The 23,475-nt window shown below is 55.2% G+C and overlaps 1 protein-coding gene across 1 annotated transcript in view; it reads right to left on the reverse strand.

Annotated features, from left to right (window-relative positions):
• The window catches only part of LOC138447847 (potassium channel subfamily T member 2-like), a 1,314,520-nt gene that overhangs the window by 822,754 nt on the left and 468,291 nt on the right, over positions 1 to 23,475 (reverse strand). Inside the window, exon 7 of the mRNA XM_069604273.1 lies at positions 22,471 to 22,545. Coding sequence (XP_069460374.1) covers positions 22,471 to 22,545 — 75 coding nt within the window. The remainder of the gene's footprint in view (positions 1 to 22,470; positions 22,546 to 23,475) is intronic.

The raw sequence follows: 23,475 nt of genomic DNA on the forward strand, positions 1-23,475 counted from the left end.
GCCCCAGTTCTGTTCACTCTACACTGGCAGCAACTCTGCCCACATAATCCCGGGCACCAGCTATGCCCGCAGTACCTCTAGCCCCAGTTCTGTTCACACTACACTGGCAGAAACTCTGCCCACATTATCCCTGGCACCAGCTATGCCCGCAGTGCCTCTAGCCCCAGTTCTGATCACACTACACTGGCAGAAACTATGCCCCCATTATCCCTGGCACCAGCTATGCCTGCAGTGCCTCTAGCACCAGTTTTGTTCACACAACACAGGCAGCAAATCTGCCCACATTATCCCTGGCACCAGCTATGCCTGCAGTACCTCTAGCCCCAGTTCTGTTCACACTACACTGGCAGCAACTCTACACTGGCAGAAACTCTGCCCACATTATCCCTGGCACCGGCTATACCAGCAGTGCCTCTAGCCCCAGTTCTGTTCACACTACACTGGCAGCAACTCTACACTGGCAGAAACTCTGCCCACATTATCCCTGGCACCGGCTATGCCCGCAGTGCCTCTAGCCCCAGTTATGTTCACCTTACACTGGCAGCAACTCTGCCCACATTATCACTGGCACCAGCTATGCCCACAGTGCCTCTAGCACCAGTTCTGTTCACACAACACTGGCAGCAACTCTGCCCACATTATCCCTGGCACCAGCTATGCCCGCAGTGCCTCTAGCCCCAGTTCTGTTCGCTCTACACTGGCAGCAACTCTGACCACATTATCCCTGGCACCAGCTATGCCTGCAGTGCCTCTAGCACCAGTTCTGTTCACACAACACTGGCAGAAACTCTGCCCACATTATCCCTGGCACCAGCTATGCCCGCAGTGCCTCTAGCCCCAGTTCTGTTCACACTACACTGGCAGCAACTCTGCCAACATTATCCCTGGCACCAGCTATGCCTGCAGTGCCTCTAGCCCCAGTTCTGTTCACATTACAGTGGCAGCAACTCTGCCCTCATTATCCCTGGCACCAGCTATGCCCGCAGCACCTCTAGCCCCAGTTCTGTTCACATTACACTGGCAGCAACTCTGCCCGCATTATCCCTGGCACCAGCCATGCCCGCAGCACCTCTAGCCCCAGTTCTGTTCACACTACACTGGCGGCAACTCTGACCACATTATCTCTGGCACCAGCTATGCCCGTAGTGCCTCTAGCCCCAGTTCTTTTCATTCTACTCTGGCAGCAACTCTGCCCACATTATTCCTGGCACCAGCTATGCCCGCAGTGCCTCTAGCCCCAGTTCTGTTCACACTACACTGGCAGCAACTCTGCCAACATTATCCCTGGCACCAGCTATGCCTGCAGTGCCTCTAGCCCCAGTTCTGTTCACATTACAGTGGCAGCAACTCTGCCCTCATTATCCCTGGCACCAGCTATGCCCGCAGCACCTCTAGCCCCAGTTCTGTTCACATTACACTGGCAGCAACTCTGCCCGCATTATCCCTGGCACCAGCCATGCCCGCAGCACCTCTAGCCCCAGTTCTGTTCACACTACACTGGCGGCAACTCTGACCACATTATCTCTGGCACCAGCTATGCCCGTAGTGCCTCTAGCCCCAGTTCTTTTCATTCTACTCTGGCAGCAACTCTGCCCACATTATTCCTGGCACCAGCTATGCCCGCAGTGCCTCTAGCCCCAGTTCTGTTCACTCTACTCTGGCAGAAACTCTGCCACATTATCCCTGGCACCGGCTATGCCTGCAGTGCCTCTAGCCCCAGCTCTGTTCACTCTACACTGGCAGAAACTCTGCCTACATTACCCCTGACACCAGCTATGCCCGCAGTACCTCTAGCCCCAGTTCTGTTCACACTACACTGGCAGCAACTCTACACTGGCAGCAACTCTGACCACATTATCCCTGGCACCAGCTATGCCCGCAGTGCCTCTAGCCCCAGTCCTGTTCACTCTACTCTGGCAGCAACTATGCCCACATTATCCCTGGCACCGGCTATGCCCGCAGTGCCTCTAGCCCCAGTTCTGTTCACACTACACTGGCAGCAACTCTACACTGGCAGCAACTCTGACCACATTACCCCTGGCACCAGCTATGCCCGCAGTACCTCTAGCCCCAGTTCTGTTCACACTACACTGGCAGCATCTCTACACTGGCAGCAACACTGACCACATTATCCCTGGCACCAGCTATGCCCACAGTACCTCTAGCCCCAGTTCTGTTCACACTACACTGGCAGCAACTCTACACTGGCAGTAACTCTGACCACATTATCCCTGGCACCAGCTATGCCCGCAGTACCTCTTGCCCAAGTTCTGTTCACACTACACTGGCAGCAACTATGCCCACATTATCCCTGGCACCAGCTATGCCCGCAGTACCTCTTGCCCCAGTTCTGTTCACACTACACTGGCAGCAACTATGCCAACATTATCCCTGGCACCAGCTATGCCTACAGTGCCTCTAGCCCCGGTTCTGTTCACATTACACTGGCAGCAACTCTGCCCTCATTATCCCTGGCACCAGCTATGCCTGCAGCACCTCTAGCCCCAGTTCTGTTCACATTACACTGGCAGCAACTCTGCCCGCATTATCCCTGGCACCAGCCATGCCCGCAGCACCTCTAGCCCCAGTTCTGTTCACACTACACTGGCGGCAACTCTGACCACATTATCCCTGGCACCAGCTATGCCCGCAGTGCCTCTAGCCCCAGCTCTGTTCACTCTACACTGGCAGCAACTCTACAATGGCAGCAACTCTGACCACATTATCCCTGGCACCAACTATGCCCGCAGTGCCTCTAGCCCCAGTTCTGTTCACTCTACTCTGGCAGCAACTCTGCCCACATTATCCCTGGCACCGACTATGTCCGCTGCACCTCTAGCCCCAGTTCTGTTCACATTACACTGGCAGCAACTCTGCCCGCATTATCCCTGGCACCAGCCATGCCCGCAGCACCTCTAGCCCCAGTTCTTTTCATTCTACTCTGGCAGCAACTCTGCCCACATTATCCCTGGCACCGGCTATGCCCGCAGTGCCTCTAGCCCCAGCTCTGTTCACTCTACACTGGCAGCAACTCTACAATGGCAGCAACTCTGACCACATTATCCCTGGCACCAGCTATGCCCGCAGTGCCTCTAGCCCCAGTTCTGTTCACTCTACTCTGGCAGCAACTCTGCCCACATTATCCCTGGCACCGACTATGTCCGCAGTGCCTCTAGCCCCAGTTCTGTTCACACTACACTGGCAGAAACTCTACACTGGCAGCAACTCTGACCACATTACCCCTGGCACCAGCTATGCCCGCAGTACCTCTAGCCCCAGTTCTGTTCACACTACACTGGCAGCAACTCTACACTGGCAGCAACACTGACCACATTACCCCTGGCACCAGCTATGCCCGCAGTACCTCTAGCCCCAGTTCTGTTCACTCTACACTGGCAGCAACTCTGACCACATTATCCCTGGCACCAGCTATGCCCGCAGTACCTCTTGCCCAAGTTCTGTTCACTCTACACTGGCAGCAACTCTGCCCACATTATCCCTGGCACCAGCTATGCCTGCAGTGCATCTATCCCCAGTTCTGTTCACTCTACACTGGCAGAAACTCTGCCCACATTATCCCTGGCACCAGCTATGCCCGCAGTGCCTCTAGCCCCAATTCTGTTCATACTACACTGGCACTAACTCTACACTGGCAGCAAATCTGCCTGCATTATCCCTGGCACCGGCAATGCCCACAGTGCCTCAAGCCCCAGTTCTGTTCACGCTACACTGGCAGCACCTCTGCCCACATTATCCCTGGCATCGGCTATGCCTGCAGTGCCTCTAGCCCCAGTTCTGTTCACACTAAACTGGCAGCAACTCTGCCCACATTATGCCTGGCACCAGCTATGCACGCAGTGCATCTTTCCCCAGTTCTGTTCACTCTACACTGGCAGCAACTCTGCCCACATTATCCCTGGCACCAGCTATGCCCGCAGTGCATCTATCCCCAGTTCTGTTCACTCTACACTGGCAGCAACTCTGCCCGCATTGTCCCTGGCACCAGCTATGCCCGCAGTACCTCTTGCCCCAGTTCTGTTCACACTACACTGGCAGCAACTCTACACTGGCAGAAACTCTGCCCACATTATCCCTAGCACCAGCTATGCCCGCAGTACCTCTAGCCCAAGTTCTGTTTACACTACACTGGTAGCAACTCTACACTGGCAGAAACTCTGCCCACATTATCCCTGGCACTGGCTATGCCCGCAGTGCCTCTAGCCCCAGTTCTGTTCACACTACATGGCAGCAACTCTGCCCACATTATCCCTGGCACCAGCTATGCCCGCAGCACCTCTAGCCCCAGTTCTGTTCACACTACACTTGCAGCAACTCTGCCCACATTATCCCTGGCACCAGCTATGCCCGCAGTGCCTCTAGCCCCAGTTCTGTTCACACTACACTGGCAGCAACTCTGCCCACATTATCCCTGGCACCGGCTATGCCCACAGTGCCTCTAGCCCCAGTTCTGTTCACTCTGCACTGGCAGAAACTCTGTCCACATTATCCCTGGCACCAGCTATGCCCGCAGTACCTCTAGCCCCAGTTCTGTTCACACTACACTGGTAGCAACTCTACACTGGCAGAAAGTCTGCCCACATTATCCCTGGCACCGGCTATGCCCGCAGTGCCTCTAGCCCCAGTTCTGTTCACATTACACTGGCAGCAACTCTGCCCACATTATCACTGGCACCAGCTATGCCCACAGCACCTCTAGCCCCAGTTCTGTTCACACTACACTGGCAGAACCTCTGCCCACATTATCCCTGGCACCAGCTATGCCTGCAGTGCCTCTAGCCCCAGTTCTGTTCATACTACACTGGCACTAACTCTACACTGGCAGCAAATCTGCCTGCATTATCCCTGGCACCGGCAATGCCCACAGTGCCTCTAGCCCCAGTTCTGTTCACACTACACTGGCAGCAACTCTGCCCACATTATCCCTGGCACCAGCTATGCCTGCAGTGCACCTATCCCCAGTTCTGTTCACTCTACACTGGTAGCAACTCTACACTGGCAGAAACTCTGCCCACATTATCCCTGGCACCGGCTATGCCCGCAGTGCCTCTAGCCCCAGTTCTGTTCACACTACACTGGCAGAAACTCTGCCCACATTATCCCTGGCACCAGCTATGCCCGCAGTGCATCTATCCCCAGTTCTGTTCACTCTACACTGGCAGCAACTCTACACTGGCAGAAATTCTGCCCACATTATCCCTGGCATCGGCTATGCCCGCAGTGCCTCTAGCCCCAGTTCTGTTCACACTACACTGGCAAAAACTCTGCCTACATTACCCCTGGCACCGGCTATGCCCGCAGTGCCTCTAGCCCCAGTTCTGTTCACATTACACTGGCAGCAACTCTGCCCACATTATCACTGGCACCAGCTATGCCCGCAGCACATGTAGCCCCAGTTTTGTTCACACTACACTGGCAGAACCGCTGCCCACATTATCCCTGGCACCAGCTATGCCCGCAGTGCCTCTAGCCCCCGTTCTGTTCATACTAAACTGGCAGCAACTCTGCCCACATTATCCCTGGCACCAGCTATGCCCGCAGTGCCTCTAGCACCAGTTCTGTTCACACAACACTGGCAGCAACTCTGCCCACATTATCCCTGGCACCAGCTATGCCCGCAGTGCCTCTAGCACCAGTTCTGTTCACACAACACTGGCAGCAACTCTGCCCACATTATCCCTGGCACCAGCTATGCCCGCAGTGCCTCTAGCCCCAGTTCTGTTCACTCTACACTGGCAGCAACTTTGGCCACATTATCCCTGGCACCAGCTATGCCTGCAGTGCCTCTAGCACCAGTTCTGTTCACACAACACTGGCAGAAACTCTGCCCACATTGTCCCTGGCACCAGCTATGCCCACAGTGCCTCTAGCCCCAGTTCTGTTCACACTACACTGGCAGCAACTCTGCCAACATTATCCCTGGCACCAGCTATGCCTGCAGTGCCTCTAGCCCCAGTTCTGTTCACATTACACTGGCAGCAACTCTGCCCTCATTATCCCTGGCACCAGCCATGCCCGCAGCACCTCTAGCCCCAGTTCTGTTCACATTACACTGGCAGCAACTCTGCCCGCATTATCCCTGGCACCAGCTAGGCTCGCAGTACCTCTAGCCCCAGTTCTGTTCACACTACACTGGCAGCAACTCTACACTGGCAGAAACTCTGCCCACATTATCCCTGGCACCGGCTATGCCCGCAGTGCATCTATCCCCAGTTCTGTTCACTCTACACTGGTAGCAACTCTGCCCACATTATCCCTGGCACCAGGTAGGCTCACAGTACCTCTAGCCCCAGTTCTGTTCACACTACACTGGCAGCAACTCTACACTGGCAGAAACTCTGCCCACATTATCCCTGGCACCGACTATGCCCGCAGTGCCTCTAGCCCCAGTTCTGTTCACACTACACTGGCAGAAACTCTGCCCACATTATCCCTGGCACCAGCTATGCCCGCAGTGCATCTATCCCCAATTCTGTTCACTCTACACTGGCAGCAACTCTACACTGGCAGAAATTCTGCCCACATTATCCCTGGCACCGGCTATGCCCGCAGTGCCTCTAGCCCCAGTTCTGTTCACACTACACTGGCAGAAACTCTGCCTACATTACCCCTGGCACCGGCTATGCCCGCAGTGCCTCTAGCCCCAGTTCTGTTCACATTACACTGGCAGCAACTCTGCCCACATTATCACTGGCACCAGCTATGCCCGCAGCACATGTAGCCCCAGTTTTGTTCACACTACACTGGCAGAACCGCTGCCCACATTATCCCTGGCACCAGCTATGCCCGCAGTGCCTCTAGCCCCCGTTCTGTTCATACTAAACTGGCAGCAACTCTGCCCATATTATCCCTGGCACCAGCTATGCCCGCAGTGCCTCTAGCACCAGTTCTGTTCACACAACACTGGCAGCAACTCTGCCCACATTATCCCTGGCACCAGCTATGCCCGCAGTGCCTCTAGCACCAGTTCTGTTCACACAACACTGGCATCAACTCTGCCCACATTATCCCTGGCACCAGCTATGCCCGCAGTGCCTCTAGCCCCAGTTCTGTTCACTCTACACTGGCAGCAACTCTGGCCACATTATCCCTGGCACCAGCTATGCCTGCAGTGCCTCTAGCACCAGTTCTGTTCACACAACACTGGCAGAAACTCTGCCCACATTGTCCCTGGCACCAGCTGTGCCCGCAGTGCCTCTAGCCCCAGTTCTGTTCACACTACACTGGCAGCAACTCTGCCAACATTATCCCTGGCACCAGCTATGCCTGCAGTGCCTCTAGCCCCAGTTCTGTTCACATTACACTGGCAGCAACTCTGCCCTCATTATCCCTGGCACCAGCCATGCCTGCAGCACCTCTAGCCCCAGTTCTGTTCACATTACACTGGCAGCAACTCTGCCCGCATTATCCCTGGCACCAGCCATGCCCGCAGCACCTCTAGCCCCAGTTCTGTTCACACTACACTGGCGGCAACTCTGACCACATTATCCCTGGCACCAGCTATGCCCGCAGTTCCTCTAGCCCCAGTTCTTTTCATTCTACTCTGGCAGCAACTCTGCTCACATTATCCCTGGCAAAAGCTATGCCCGCAGTGCCTCTAGCCCCAGTTCTGTTCACTCTTCTCTGGCAGCAACTCTGCCCACATTATCCCTGGCACCGGCTATGCCTTCAGTGCCTCTAACCCCAGCTCTGTTCACTCTACACTGGCAGAAACTCTGCCTACATTACCCCTGGCACCAGCTATGCCCACAGTACCTCTAGCCCCAGTTCTGTTCACACTACACTGGCAGCAACTCTACACTGGCAGCAACTCTGACCACATTATCCCTGGCACCAGCTATGCCTGCAGTGCCTCTAGCCCCAGTTCTGTTCACTCTACTCTGGCAGCAACTCTGCCCACATTATCCCTGGCACCGGCTATGCCCGCAGTGCCTCTAGCCCCAGTTCTGTTCACACTACACTGGCAGCAACTCTACACTGGCAGCAACTCTGACCACATTACCCCTGGCACCAGCTATACCCGCAGTACCTCTAGCCCCAGTTCTGTTCACACTACACTGGCAGCGTCTCTACACTGGCAGCAACACTGACCACATTATCCCTGGCACCAGCTATGCCTGCAGTGCCTCTAGTCCCAGTTCTGTTCACACTACACTTGCAGGAACTCTGCCCACACAATCCCTGGCACCAGCTATGCCCGCAGTGCCTCTAGCCCCAGTTCTGTGCACACTGGCAGCAACTCTGCCCGCATTGTCCATGGCACCAGCTATGCCCGCAGTGCCTCTAGCCCCAGTTCTGTTCACACTACACTGGCAGCAACTCTGCCCACATTATCCCTGGCACCAGCTATGCCCGCAGCACCTCTAGCCCCAGTTCTGTTCACACTACACTGGCAGCAACTCTGCCCTCATTATCCCTGGCACCAGCTATGCCCGCAGCACCTCTAGCCCCAGTTCTGTTCACACTACGCAGGCAGCAACTCTGCCCACATTATCCCTGGCACCGGCTATGCCTGCAGTGCCTCTAGCCCCAGTTCTGTTGACTCTACACTGGCAGCAACTCTGCCCACATTATCCCTGGCACCAGCTATGCCCGCAGTGCCTCTATCTCGAGTTCTGTTCACACAACTCTGGCAGCAACTCTGCCCACATTTTCTCTGGCACCATCTAGGCCTGCAGTACCTCTAGCCCCAGATCTGTTCACTCTACACTGGCAGCAACTCTGCTCACATTATCCCTGGCACCGGCTATGCCCGCAGTACCTCTAGCCCCAGTTCTGTTCACACAACTCTGGCAGCAACTCCGCCCACATTATCCCTGGCACCAGCTATGCCCGCAGTACCTCTAGCCCCAGTTCTGTTCACACTCCACTGGCAGCAACTCTGCCCACATTATCCTTGGCATCAGACCTTTCTGTACACACACTGTCCCCAGATGTGTCGTATTCGCCCTGGCACCTCGCATGACCTGCACCGTTTAGGGGCATTGCCTTCAAATGCCAGTACAGAAGACTATTGATAGGTAGTGCCATTGTATGCAGTTATAGCCACAGATGGAAAGTATCATTGTTATATGCAATGCCATGCCATTTATAGCCTTATATAGCAGATATAGTCGTTATATGGTGAGTACAGCCCCCCTAATTCCAGAAGCTGTGGTTTCCCACACACACATGCCGCCATGTATGCTTATTATGACCTCACAAGCCATGCTATGCACGTTCCAGTCTAACATGCATGGCTGCTTCCATAATGTGCCAAGTGCAGCCTCAGATGCCCCAGTAATGCCCTCCAATGCTTCTCAGTGCCTCACATACATGGCACGTGTCACAGTGTAGAGTGTGCCTCCTCTGATGTGCCACGCACCACTTCAAAAGCCCCAGTAATGGCGGCCATTGCAAGTTAGAGCCTGGCATACATGATGGAGCGCCCCATATGCAATGCAGACAGGTGTATGTCCAGTTGCTGCCATCCGATGCCCAGAGGAGGCTCGACTGGCCCCAGAAATGCCATGTGATGCCCGGTGATGCATCATCTGCATGGCACAAGTCACCACACGTGAGGTGCAGGTCATATGCCTAGTTGCTAACATCATGCGCCAAACAGAGTCACGAACATGTCTCATTAGTGCCACCTGACACCTTATCGTCTGTCATTAGCATGTGACTTCACATGCTTTGTATCAACATGAGATCCACCTGCCCACACTTACCACAAGACACAGGCCCTCATTACGACCCTGGCGGAAATCAACCGACCGGACCGCCATAGCGTAAATAGCGTTTCCGCCATTGCACGATGGAGCAAAGTGCGGCTCATTCCGACCCATCGGGCACGAGCACCACGCCATGGCGGAAGTGCAAAGTCCGCGATGGCGGAAATGACCCCAAAACGGCCCACACCGCCGCCGTACGGCACCCTAGGTGCAATACCGCCACCCATCTCAGCGGACACCGCAGTGAGCGCCAACCGGAAAGTACGGTGACCGTAAATATACGGAAACGGAAGTAAAAGCATGGTCCCGGAACGGGAAACATCACGCCGTACACCTATAAAACCACAAATTCCACACAACCATTAAAAATACTACCCTGAGACACATCCCAACCCGTCATCCACCCTAGTGAAACCAAGAAAAATGGGAAAAGTAGCGAAGAAAGCGTGCGACCGCAAGCGGCAGGTCCACTTCTCCCGTGAGGAACTCACCGTGCTCACAGAGACCCTCCAGGAGAATGCTGCCGCCGTCTTCTCCACGCAAATGACCAGGACGGCACTTGCGAACAAGAAGGCCATATGGGCCCTGGTGGCACAGCGGGTAAGTGCGGTGGGGACCGCACCCCGCAACCCACAGCAATGCAGAAAGCGATGGGACGACCTGCGGATACGCGTCCGTAGCATACTTTCTGCCAACCGCAACATTGCCACAGCTACCGGGGGAGGATCGGAATCACCCATCAAGTTGACCCCCTGGGAAGAAATCTGTGCCTCCACCATTGGAATGGAGAGCATAGAGGGAGTCGGAGGGATGGAGAAAGGAGTGCAGACATCCGAAGAATCAGGTAGGTGTCCCAAATAAAACAATGCCAAAACCACAATGTCCAATCATGTGAAGTACCAAGTGCCCACATAGTGCAACAGTAACACATGTCCAGGAGAACGTCCACATACATAGGCCTGATAGCACACTTTAAAACTCACATCAAATACATAAATAATTAAAAATCCTAAAAACACCCTCTACACGTGCAGCAGGCACACCCTAACTGCAGGCTGCCAAACAACTGCACCCTCACTCCACACACAAATGAAACCACCTCCAAGGCCCCGACCCAAATCACCCTCAGGTACCACCCCAATGCATGTGATACATTGCCATTCCAATTCCCACAGACCCATTAATAACGCTCGCCCTCCTTCACTCCACCACAGGGTCCGATCCAAACGACGAGCTCCAGGACACCCCTACCAGCACACCTGCAAAGAGGGCCAAGACCAACGGCCAAAGACCCTCCACCTCAGCTGCACGCATCAAGACAAGGAAGCAGCACAAATCAAGTGGCAGCACAGAGGAGGGAACTCCAACAGGCACCCCAGCAGCCAGCATGCCCACAACACCACCACCACAGGTCCCCCCAATGGATGCCACAGTAGGCACTGCTTCTGGTGGCATCAGCACCATAGGTGACACTGCATTAATGGCAGCATGCTTCGACACAGAAAACGGGGATGTCGAAGTCAGATCCATCCATGACCTGTCCCAATCCCCCTGTCTGTTCCATCCCGTACACCATGAGGATACCACGCAGGGGCACCCACAAGACGACGACTGGCCATCCCCCACAAGCCCTGTGGCAAGGCAACATGAGGTGATCAGCCACTCTGTGACACCACCGCAAATGGCCATGGCCCAGCAGAGGCAACAGTCCCTCGACCAGTTAATCGTGCAACAGCAGCAACTGGCCACGCTCCTCAAGGACCATGCCGATGAATGTGGGGGCACTAAAGCAGACATAGAAACATCAACTGAGACACTTAGGGCAGAAATGGAGAGAAGTACAGAGACACTAAGGGCACAAATGGAGAGTAGCACCGAGAGCCTGAGAGTACAAATGGAGAGTAGCACCGAGAGCCTGAGAGTACAAATGGAGAGAAGCACCGAGAGCCTGAGGGGGGAACTGCATGCGACGTCCAAAGACGTATGTGCCGAACTTGCCGCAGTGCGCCGTGTGCTCACTGAGCTCTCACAAACCCTTAGGGACATGCATGGACGTGAGCAGGCAGAGACATCATCCGTTGCAAGTTCCGTCCAGGGCAGCCCCCAACGTAGATCTGGGAGGAACCTGCGCTCCACAGGCAGGGGTGCCCCTGATACCCGCAGAGGGGGCTTGCAATAGCGACTGCCCACTGACAATGAGCATCTTTGGATACTGGTGTTCGGGGGGGAGGTAGGAGGGTGGAGGGGGTGTGTTGGGCTCACTTGGGTGGCGGGTCGATAGGGTGTTTAACATGATATCACATATGCCATAAACAATGCACGATCATCCAATGAGATGTGTGGACATTGATCTTTGTGTACGAGGCCATTATAGGCGTACAGTCCATATTGTGCATGTTCCAGACACACACAGTGCCACGAGTCCCGTGTCCATGTATCAGCCACCAGGCGTGAGTGCTAGAAGCATGCATCTATGAGATGCTGATGAATGTCACGGCCCTCCTGTGCCTCGCAGACTCCTTGAGGTGCTGCCACATCCCCACCCTCATCATGACCATCTTCAGGTGCTTGCAGTTCTGCGTCAGGGGGCATGGGCACATTTCTACGTACGCACATGTTGTGTAGCATGACACATGCCATCACCATCTTTGCAACCTTCACATGGCGGTACAGGAGTGCCCCGCCAGACCTGCTGAGGCAGCGGAAACGAGTCTTCAGTAGGCCGAATGCCTGTTCTATGACTACACGGGTACGTGAGTGGGCATGGTTGTAGTCCTCCTCATGCTGGTCCCGTGGGTTCCGGACTGGTGTGAGGAGCCATCTCTTCAGTGGATACCCGGCATCACCTGTATGTGGACAATAAACAAATTATGTGGAATGCCATTGCTACGTACACACCCCCCCCCCTTCCTGCCAGGTCATTGCCGCATCACATACCCCACATCATCATGCATGAAATGAGACTCACCGAGTAGCCAGGATCTGTTCCCTGCGTGTCGCTCCATGTAGCGTGGTATTGTAGAGTTCCTCAAGACCATAGAATCATGGGTTGATCCAGGGAATCGGGCACAACAATGTGTAATGATCCTGTTGGAGTCACACACCATTTGTACATTCAGAGAATGAAATTGTTTTCGGTTGCGGTACTGGGCCTCCATGGCATGTGGGACGACCAATTCCACATGGGTGCAGTCGATGGCACCAATGCAACCCGGTATGCCGGCAAGTGCATGGAATCCCACTTTTGTGTTGGTAATTTCCTGCTCCGAGCGTGGTAGAGAGATGTAGTCGTCTGCGTGCTGCAGGAGGGCATCGAGCACTTGCAATAGTGTCCGTGAGAACAGTGGCTGTGATATGCCATGCAACTGTCCGACTGTGTGCTGGTAGGTGCCTGTGGCCAGGAAGTGGAGTACAGATACCACCTTCAGTACGGGTGGGATGGCGGTTGGGCTATCTATCATGCTGACAAGGTCAGCCTGTGTCATGTCCACAATGGCGGTTATGGTGTCCCGGTCCAAACGGTAGAGGGTGTGGATCTGCTCATCAGTGAGGTTGAACGGATGTGCTCGGAGGCGTGGGATTGCGGGCTGCCTGCGTGGTGGTAGTGGCTGTGCTGGCGGCCCTTGCTGGCCCTGCCTTGCCCTCCTCCTCCTCCTGCGTCTCCTCCGTGCGGCCGGTTGTAGTTGGTGTTCGTCTTCTTCTTGAAGTTGGAGTACTTGCAGTGCTATCAGGTCCCCCAGGGCCAACATAGCTAGTCCTGCCGGTAGCATTCGGAGTGGGTGTGGTTGTGGGAGGAGACTGGGTGTGCAATTTATGTGTTTTCAGGCTGTATGGCCTCCACCTGTGGTGATTCATTCCACCTGTGCAAGCTGCTCTCCCCTTTGGGCGAGCACGTCCCGCACACAACGCTGCAATTCGACGAATGGCATCTTGCTATTCCAATCATGTATTTGTACCCGATGGCAGTGTAACATTGGTTGATATGTTCATTCGGCTATGGTCCCATTGTTTCACATACTATCTTTGCAGTCGCGAACAGACTTGTGAAGGGTCAGTGGAACGTAGTACTCGAGTAACGGTGGACCCTCATGCAACACTGTACCGAGGTTCACCGACGGGTGGGGCGTCCCATTTGTGAGTGAAGGCAGTTGCCATTTTCACACACAGCCGCACTAGATGGATTAATTTGTGATTTCAAGCGGCCACAGATGCCTTTTCGACGTGATGTTGCAAATGAGGAATTCGAAGGGCGGCGCTTTCGGTTTTCAGCTAGCGGCGAGGAGATGCCCACAGGTCTGACTGCAAATATAACGTTCTATTGTTCAATGTCCTTGGGACAGGGGCCATGGCGAGGATGCAATGATTGATATGAATAGTTTGGGATGCGCAATAGCGAAGTGGGCGATGAGGCCGGACGTTCCAAAATACATGTTACTTCACAACACTGGAATTACGGGCTGGGGCACAGTGGATTTTGCAGGCTGCATAACGCACAGACTCAATGGAAATTTCACATGTTATGTGAGTATGGAAACAGGCGTTTTCATTACGGGATGAGGGAATGATGTATGGATGCATGGACAGATGATTTGACACAGAGTTTGCCATGTACAGGGCTTCTTGGAATCTATCCGCCTCCCCTGCGCTATGTGATGCAGGGCTGCCATAGTGGGACCATCGTCTATCTGGCCTTGTTGAGCCCTCCCTGTCTCGACGCGCCTTCAGACACTTGTGTCTATGCACGTTACCAATCCCATCTGATGGATTCTGTTTTAACAGACGCATGCACAGGAACACTCGTTTGTGATAGTGTTTTCACCTCGATATAGATAGTTATGATTCGCAAGTGGTTTTGGGGTGGTGATGATCCTTTGGAGTGGGCTAGCATTCATATGGCTGTGGATTTGGTGTGATCATTGAAGTGAGTAATTCAAATGTAGTTCTGATGGCCATACTATTCTTTTTCATTTCATTTGGTTGACAGGTATCTCCTCCCCTTTTGCCACTGCCATCTGTATGCCACTCCTGCAGATGGATTTTACTCCCGACACCTGCTGCTTCGTGTTAATCAGTGGAGCAGCATTACGATCTTATGGGACGATCGCCAATGGGCCACATGCCCTTACGCAGTACTAGTGGCTAGGAGCAACATTTCGGCCTTTCAGCTGGACTAGTGCCTCCCTATTGGGACGGCCCTGCGGTTCTACGCGCTTCCATGTTGCCTTTTCGTACGAGAATGTAGCCCCTGTGTACCATGAAGGAACAGGGCGTCACACAAGAAGTAGCTGGTCATTTATTGCGGATGCAGCCCACAATGGTGGAATGTGTTTTGGAGTTCATGGCCTAATGGCTGTATGGGCTTGGTGAATTTGTTGTGCATTAAATTTCTATTCTGATATGAACCGTGTAGCGTTCTTCTTTGCAAGTGATGTGGCATATTCCTATTTGGGGAGCGATGTATTGTGAGGAGATCTGCATTGGGTTCCGGCTTCTGGTTATAGTTGCGTGGTACTGTGCTGGGCGCGTTTGCCTACGAAGCCCAGTGAGGTCAGGGATAAGGGCTGCCAATATGACTGTTTTGATGATGTCATGCTCAGGGGCGGGGGATTAGCTTTTGTGTGACAGATGCCGGTCAGCCAGTTGGATTGGTGGAATGATGTGATTATCGGAATATTGCTGGTCACAGGTGCCTGTGTTTGCGTGCGTTTCTTGGTGGGAGACTGAGGTCATGTCCATTTGTATAGCTTCTGTATTCGTGCCATCTGTGCCCTGCAGCTCCCATTGGCCCCTCTTGAGATTCATTTGTTCGTTGGCAGGCATGGATGACTAGTACATTTCACTGGTTGCATTGTGTGACTTCATTGCACCTACGGGGAGTTGTACAATGTGGCCAGGGAGCGGTGTACAGGCACTCAGTAGGGCCGTTTACGGTTGGTTCGCGATGCCGTACTTCTCACCATGGCGGAATGGTACTTTCCGCCGTGCTTGATGGCGTTAGGTGCATGTCCGCTAGGGTCAGAATTCGCGTACCGTTGCGCCATGGTGGTAATTACGGTTTGGCATGGCGCGCGCGCGCGTACTTGGTGCAGTTAGCGTTGGCGTTCACTACGCTGTCGCTAATGGCATCGTACTTTGCGGTGACGGGTCATGATCGCACCGAGCGCTATTCGATGGTGGTATTGCATTTCCGCCATCGTTTTTCGATTTCCGCCAGGGTCGTAATGAGGCCCACAGAGTGGGACTGTGGCTCCAGCACCAGTTCCCCCTTCCAAGATTTCACCAGCTCCATCATCCCCTGTGCCGCGCTTTCATCTTGTGCCACCTACACCGTTTCCCACATACATGACGCAGTGCAGGTGGGAACAGGCGTTGACGCCCCCTCTCCTGCCCACATCCCCTATCAGCCATTCAGAGGCTTCTAAGGGGATGCTAAGGCGCATGGTGTGTTAACTGCTGATGAAAGTAATAGGGTCTGGCACAGCCTCTGCAATCCCTGAACCAGGGGCCATAGAGGTAAAGCCAGAGGTTGCAAGTGCATCTCCAGGGGTAGCAGCTTCTACTAGACCTGGGAGAGTCCCGGGCCCCAGGGGTAGTGCCAGAGGTTGCAAGTGCACCTCCAGGGGTAGCAACTGGGACTAGACCTGCAAAAGCCACGGTCCCCAGGGGTAGTGCCAGAGGTTGCAAGTGTGCCTCCAGGGATAGCAGCTTCTACTAGACCTGGGAGAGTCAGGGGCCACAGAGGTAGCGCCAGAGGTTGCAAGTGCGTCTCCAGGGGTAGCAGCTGCTACTAGACCTGGGAGAGCAAGGGGCCACAGAGGTAGCACCAGAGGTTGCAAGTGCACCTCCAGGGGTAGCAGCTGGTACTAGACCTGCAAGAGCCACGGGCCCCAGGGGTAGTGCCAGAGGTTGCAAGTGCACCTCCAAGGGTAGCAACTGGTACTAGACCTGCAAGAGCCACGGGCCCCAGGGGTAATGCCAGAGTTTGCAAGTGCATCTCCAGGGGTGCAGCTGCTACTATACTTGGAAGAGCCAGCGGTCACAGGGGTAGCGACAGAGGTTGCAAGTGCATCTCCTGGGGTAGCAGCTGCTACTAGACCTGGGAGAGCAAGGGGCCACAGCGGTAGTGCCAGAGGTTGCAAGTGCGTCTCCAGGGGTAGCAGCTGCTACCAGACCTGGGAGAGCCAGGGGCCAAGGAGGTAGTGCCAGAGGTTGCAAGTGCATCTCCAGGGGTAGCAGCTGGACCTGGGGGAGCCAGGGGCCGCAGGAGTAGCGCCAGAGGTTGCAAGTGCGTCTCCAGGGGTAGTAGCTGCTACTAGACCTGGGAAAGCCACGGGCCACAGAGGTAGTGCCAGATGTTGCCAGTGCACCTCCAGGGGTTTCAGCTGCTACTAGACCTGGGAAAGCCACGGGCCACAGAGGTAGTGCCAGATGTTGCCAGTGCACCTCTAGGGGCAGCATCTGCTATTAGACCTGGGAGAGACGGGGGCCACAGAGGAAGTGCCAGAGGTCACAAGTGCATCTCCAGGGGTTTCAGCTGCTACTAGACCTGGGAGAGACAGGGGCCACAGGGGTAGTGCCAGAGGTTGCAAGTGCATCTCCAGGGGTAGCAGCTGCTACTAGACCTGGGAGAGACAGGGGCCACAGAGGAAGTGCAAGATTTCGCAAGTGCATCTCCAGGGGTTTCAGCTGCTACTAGACCTGGGAGAGACAGGGGCCTCAGGGGCAGTGCCAGAGGTTGCAAGTGTGTCTCCAGGGGTAGCAGCTGCTACTAGACCTCGGAGAGACAGGGGCCAGAGGGGTAGTGCCAGAGGTTGCAAGTGTGTCTCCATGGGAAGCAGCTGCTACTAGACCTGGGAAAGCCACGGTCCACAGAGGTACTGCCAGATGTTGCCAGTGCGTCTCCAGGGGCAGCATCTGCTACTAGACCTGGGAGAGACAGGGGCCACAGAGGAACTGCCAGAGGTTGCAAGTGCATCTCCAGGGGTTTCAGCTGCTACTAGACCTGGGAGAGACAGGGGCCACAGGGGTAGTGCCAGAGGTCACAAGTGCATCTCCGGGGTAGCAGCTGCTATTAGACCTGGGAGAGCAAGGGGCCACAGAGGTAGTGCCAGAGGTTGCAAGTGCACCTCCAGGGGTAGCAGCTGGTACTAGACCTGGGAGAGACAGGGGCCACAGAGGTAGTGCCAGAGGTTGCAAGTGCGTCTCCAGGGGTAGCAGCTGCTACTAGACCTGGGAGAGCCAGGGGCCACAGAGTTAAAGCCAGAGGTTGCAAGTGCGTCTCCAGGGGTAGCAGCTGCTACTACACCTAGAAGAGCGTGGGGCTGCAGAGGTAGTGCCAGAGGTTGCATGTGCGTCTTCAGGGGTAACAGCTGGTACTAGACCTGGGAGCGACAGGGGCCACAGAGGTAGTGCCAGAAGTTGCAAGTGCGTCTCCAGAGGTAGCAGCTGCTACTAGACCTGGGAGAGCCAGGGGCCACAGGGGTAGTGCCAGAGGTTGCAAGTGCGTCTCCCGGGGTATCAGCTGCTACTAGACCTTGGAGAGCCAGGGGCCCCAGGGGCAATGCCAGAGGTCTCAAGTCCATCTCCCGAGGTAGCAGCTGCTACTAGACCTGGGAGAACCAGGGGCCAGAGGGGTAGTGCCAGAGGTTGCAAGTGCATCTCCAGGGGTAGCATCTTCTACTAGACCTGCGAGAGCCAGGGGCCACAGTGGTACGGCCAGAGGTTGCAAGCGTGTCACCAGGGATAGTAGTGTATACTAGACTTGGGAGAGCCAGGGGCCACATAGGTAGTGCCATAGGTTGCAAGTGCGTCTCCAAGGGTTAGCAGCTGCTACTAGACCTGGGGGAGTCAGGAGCCACAGAGTTAGCGCCAGAGGTTACAAGTGTGTCTCCAGTGGTAGCAGCTGCTACTAGACCTGGGAGAGTCAGGGGCCACAGGGGAAGCGCCAGAGGTTGCAAGTGTGTCTCCAGGGGTTTCAGCTGCTACTAGACCTTGGAGACACAGGGGCCACAGACGCAGCAACAGAGGTTGCATACGCGTCTCCAGTGGTAGCAGCTGCTACTAGACCTGGGAGAGCCCGGGACCACAGAGGTAGTGCCAGAGGTTGCAAGTGTGTCTCCAGGGGTTGCAGCTGCTACTAGACCTGTGAGAGCTAGGTGCCACAGGGGTAGTGCCAGAGGTTGCAAGTGTGTCTCCAGGGGTAGCAGCTGCTACCAGACCTGGTAGAGTTAGGGGCCACAGGGGTAGTGCCAGAGGTTGCAAGTGTGTCTCCAGGGGTTGCAGCTGCTACTAGACCTGTGAGAGTTAGGTGCCACAGGGGTAGTGCCAGAAGTTGCAAGTGTGTCTCCAGGGGTAGCAGCTGCTACTAGACCTGGTTGAGCCAGGGGCCACAGAGGTAGTGCCAGAGGTTGCAAGTATGCTTCCATGGGTAGCAGGTGCTACTAGACCTGGTAGAGTTAGAGGCCATAGGGGTAGTGTCAGAGGTTGCAAGTGTGTCTCAAGGGGTAGCAGCGGCTAATAGACCTGTGAGAGCTACGTGCCACAGGGGTCGTGCCAGAGGTTGCAAGTGTGGCTCCAGGGGTAGCAGCTGCTACTAGACCTGGTAGAGCCAGGGGCCACAGGGGTAGTGCCAGAGGTTGCAAGTGTGTCTCCAGGGGTAGCAGCTGCTACTAGACCTGTGAGAGCTAGGTAACACAGTGGTCATGCCAGAGGTTGCAAGTGTGTCTCCAGGGGTAGCACCTGCTACTAGACCTGTGAGAGTTAGGTGCCACAGGGATCGTGCCAGAGGTTGCAAGTGTGTCTCCAGAGTTGCAGCTGCTATTAGACCTGGTAGAGCATGGGGCCACAGAGGTAGTGCCAGAGGTTGCAAGTGCATCTACAGGAGTAGCAGCTGCTACTAGACCTGGGAGGGCCAGGGGCCACAGAGGTAGTGCCAGAGGTTGCAAGTGTGTCTCCAGGGGTAGCAGCTGCTACTAGACCTGGGAAAGCCAGGGGCCACCGGGGTAGTGCCAGAGGTTGCAAGTGTGTCTCCAGGGGTAGCAGCTGCTACTAGACCTGGGAGAGCCAGGGGCCACAGGGGTAGTGCCAGAGGTTGCAAGTGTGTCTAGAACTGTGAGAGCCAGGGGCCACAGAGGTAGTGCCAGAGGTTGCAAGTGTGTCTCCAGGGGTAGCAGCTGCTACTAGACCTGGGAGAGCCAGGGGCCACAGGGGTAGTGCCAGAGGTTGCATGTGCGTCTTCAGGGGTAACAGCTGGTATTAGACCTGGGAGCGACAGGGGCCACAGAGGTAGTGCCAGAAGTTGCAAGTGCGTCTACAGGGGTAGCAGCTGCTACTAGACCTGGGAGAGCCAGGGGCCACAGGGGTAGTGCCAGAGGTTGCAAGTGTGTCTCCAGGGGTAGCAGATGCTACTAGACTTGGGAGAGCCAGGGGCCACAGGGGTAGTGCCAGAGGTTGCACGTGTGTCTCCAGGGGTAGCATCTGCTTCTAGACCTGTGAGAGCCAGGGGCCACAGAGGTAGTGCCAGAGGTTGCAAGTGTGTCTCCAGGGGTATAACCTGCTACTAGACCTGAGAGAGCCAGGGACCACAGGGGTAGTGCCAGAGGTTGCAAGTGTGTCTCCATGGGTAGCAGCTGCTACTAGACCTGGGAGAGCCAGGGGCCACAGGGGTAGTGCCAGAGGTTGCAAGTTTGTCTCCAGGGGTAGCAGGTGCTACTAGACTTGGGAGAGCCAGGGGCCACAGGGGTAGTGCCAGAGGTTGCACGTGTGTCTCCAGGGGTAGCAGCTGCTACTAGACCTGGGAGAGCATGGGGCCACAGGGGTAGTGCCAGAGGTTGCACGTGTGTCTCCAGGGGTAGCAGCTGTTACTAGACCTGGTATAGCCAGGGAATTCAGGCGCAGGGCCGAGCTTGGGGGTGTGGCTTGGCTCTCAGGGCCAATCAGGAGCCTGGAAAAAGGCTGTGCAAAATGAGGGAAGGTCCCGTGTCAGGGTCTGGTGTCAAAAAAAGTGTCAACAAAGGGTCTAAAAGGGGCAAGGAAATGGGCTAAAAGGGACTGGGTAACAAAAGGGGATTAAGGGGCAAGAAAAGGGGCTAAAAGGGCCTGGGGGCAACAGAAGGGGCTAAAGCGTGCTGGGGCAAGGAAAATGGGGTGGCGATATTTTTGGGGGCTGGGAAGAGCCTGGGAAGTGGAGATAGCACCAGAAGAGCACCAAGAGTTGGTAGGCAATGCCCATCATCTCTTTGTACTCACTTAGCGTAGAATTCGTGCAAGTGCTGCACGGCCCTGTCCTAGCCAATCAATGATGAGGGGCTGGGGCGGGACAGAAAGTCAGGTGGTCTGTTTTGTATACCTTTTTTTCTCAGGATGGGTGGCAGCCAGCCCCTACTTTGGGCACCCTACAGTCGTGGAAAATATAAACCTTTGTTGTTGGTTCCATAATTACTATAATTGTTCTTTTATAACACGCTTTATTAGCAGCCCGTGGTTTCTAAGCCAGGATCGGGATTCAAACTTGTGTTGCGCTGCGTTGCGCTGCGTTGTCTTGCTTCCAAGGCAAACACCTTGCCCCTGAGCTCGCAGGCAAGTCTCAACAACATCAGGGCTGGGAACTGTCTTCCATTGGTAGAGATGTCATTGAATGCCTGTTCTGCTAAGCACAGCCAGGAGCCTTGCTCTGGCAGCGTCTGACATACAGGCCAGTCATGCACACCAGTGCACACTGCACGTGCATGTACTCACACCCAGAATGTAAGCATGCACTGAATGTGGGAAGTGCTTCAGAATTATCTCAGAATGAATCGGGCACAGAGAACACACACATGATGGAAGGTTAAAGTGAACTGCCGCTCCGCTCATTGGCATACTGTGAACCCAAGTATGGAAGGAGGCGTCAACACGTCATTGCATGTATTTGGAAGCATGGGCTATAGTGCACCCTAGAGGTGACCCTGCACATTACAACCGTTTTGTGTGATTCTTGCATGTATCACCTTATCAGTGTTTTCTGCCCAGCAACATGCAGCCTAATGCCCCTTTAAATTAACACTTAAGGCTGCACTGCACTCAATGCGCAACACCCTTGAGCTGACTGGGCTTCACGCCCGCCCCCACCCCTGAAATTTCAGGCTATGTTGACTCGGCCTGGCTGACCTACTGAGCCTTTTCCGGACAGAACAAGACACATATGCTAAACAGCGCGTGGGCTTTGCTGTTAACAACGATCCAGCAATTACTAACATAAAGCATTTCACTGCTAGCTCCTGCATTCACATGTATACACTTTTAGGCACTTGACATCGTGATGTGGGGTTAGTACTTACATTCAGGGGGAGCGATTGGAAGGGTAGGGTGAACTCATTCTCACCGCAGTCCGTAAGTGGGTGCGTTCAGACTTAAAGGAGAGAGCTAACTGCTTGTAACATTTAGCCGCACTAGAATCGTCTCATTAGAAGGCATAAAGAAGTTAGATGCGCCCACATAGGAATAAACTTGCCCCTCCCCCACCGTCTCTGCAGTTAGCGCCTCTCGCATGAGCGTGGCTTGAGCACTTTGCAGAGGCCAGGGGTGGGAGGAGGCACAGGCGTTGCCAGACATCAAGCAAGCCCACTGCTCCCATGACGTAGCCAGCAGGAGACGCGCATGCGCATTATCAGCACTCGGCAGCCAGCCATGCAAGACAGAGGCACAGGAAGACACGCGTTTCCACAGAGGGCATGCAGAAGAGTGACAGCCATGTACTTACCGTGATGAGGAACGGGAGGGTGTTCATCATCTCCAGGATGAAGGGGATGCGGAGGACCTGCTCCCAGATGTTACCCTGGCAACAGAAGAGGGCAAAGACACAAGAGGTCAGAGGAAGAGCAGGCGGCCTGCAGCGACAGGCCAATCGGAACAGCGCGACCCGCGCCTATTTATAAACACTGGCCATTTAGAGTGGACAGGCCCACGGCGCCTCGTGCACCAAGGAATAGGGCAGGGCACAGAAGAGCCAGCACGTGGACACCGCGTGCCATGTCCTGCAGCCGGAGGGCCTGCTGGAAAGAGGGTCACTGGCTGGGCCATCTGACACTTAACGAAAATCAGCTGCGAGCACTACAAGACTGAACAGCACAACATGCATCTCCAAAGAGTGTTTCATGCGACTCAAGGGCACCGCACACGCGCCATGCAGGCACCACACACGCACCATGCAGGCGCCACACACGTGCCATGCAGGTGCCATACACGCGCCATGCAGGCGCCACACACGCACCATGCAGGCGCCACAAACGCTCCATGCAGGTGCTACACACGTGCCATGCAGGCGCCACACACGCGCCATTCAGGCACCACACACGCACTATGAAGGTGCCAAACATGTGCCAGGCAGGCGCCACACACGCGCCATCCAGGCACCACACACGCGCCATGCAGGCACCACACACGCGCCATGCAGGCACCAAACACGAACCATGAAGGCGCCACACACGCGCCTTGCAGGCAACACACACTTGCCACACACGCGCCCTGCAGGTGCCACACATGCTCCATGCAGGAGCAACACACGCACCATGCAGGCACCACACACGTGCCATGCAGGCACCACACACGCACTGTGCAGACACCACACGTGCGCCATGCACGCACTACACATGCGCCATGCACGCACTAGACATGCGCCATGCAGGTACCACACACACGCACCATGCAGGCACCACACACGAGCCATGTAGGGACCACACACATGCGCCATGCAGGGACCACACAT

The sequence above is a fragment of the Ambystoma mexicanum genome, chromosome 3q, assembly GCF_040938575.1.
Source record: "Ambystoma mexicanum isolate Mex_15411 chromosome 3q, UKY_AmexF1_1, whole genome shotgun sequence".
Taxonomy (NCBI): Eukaryota; Metazoa; Chordata; class Amphibia; order Caudata; family Ambystomatidae; genus Ambystoma; species Ambystoma mexicanum.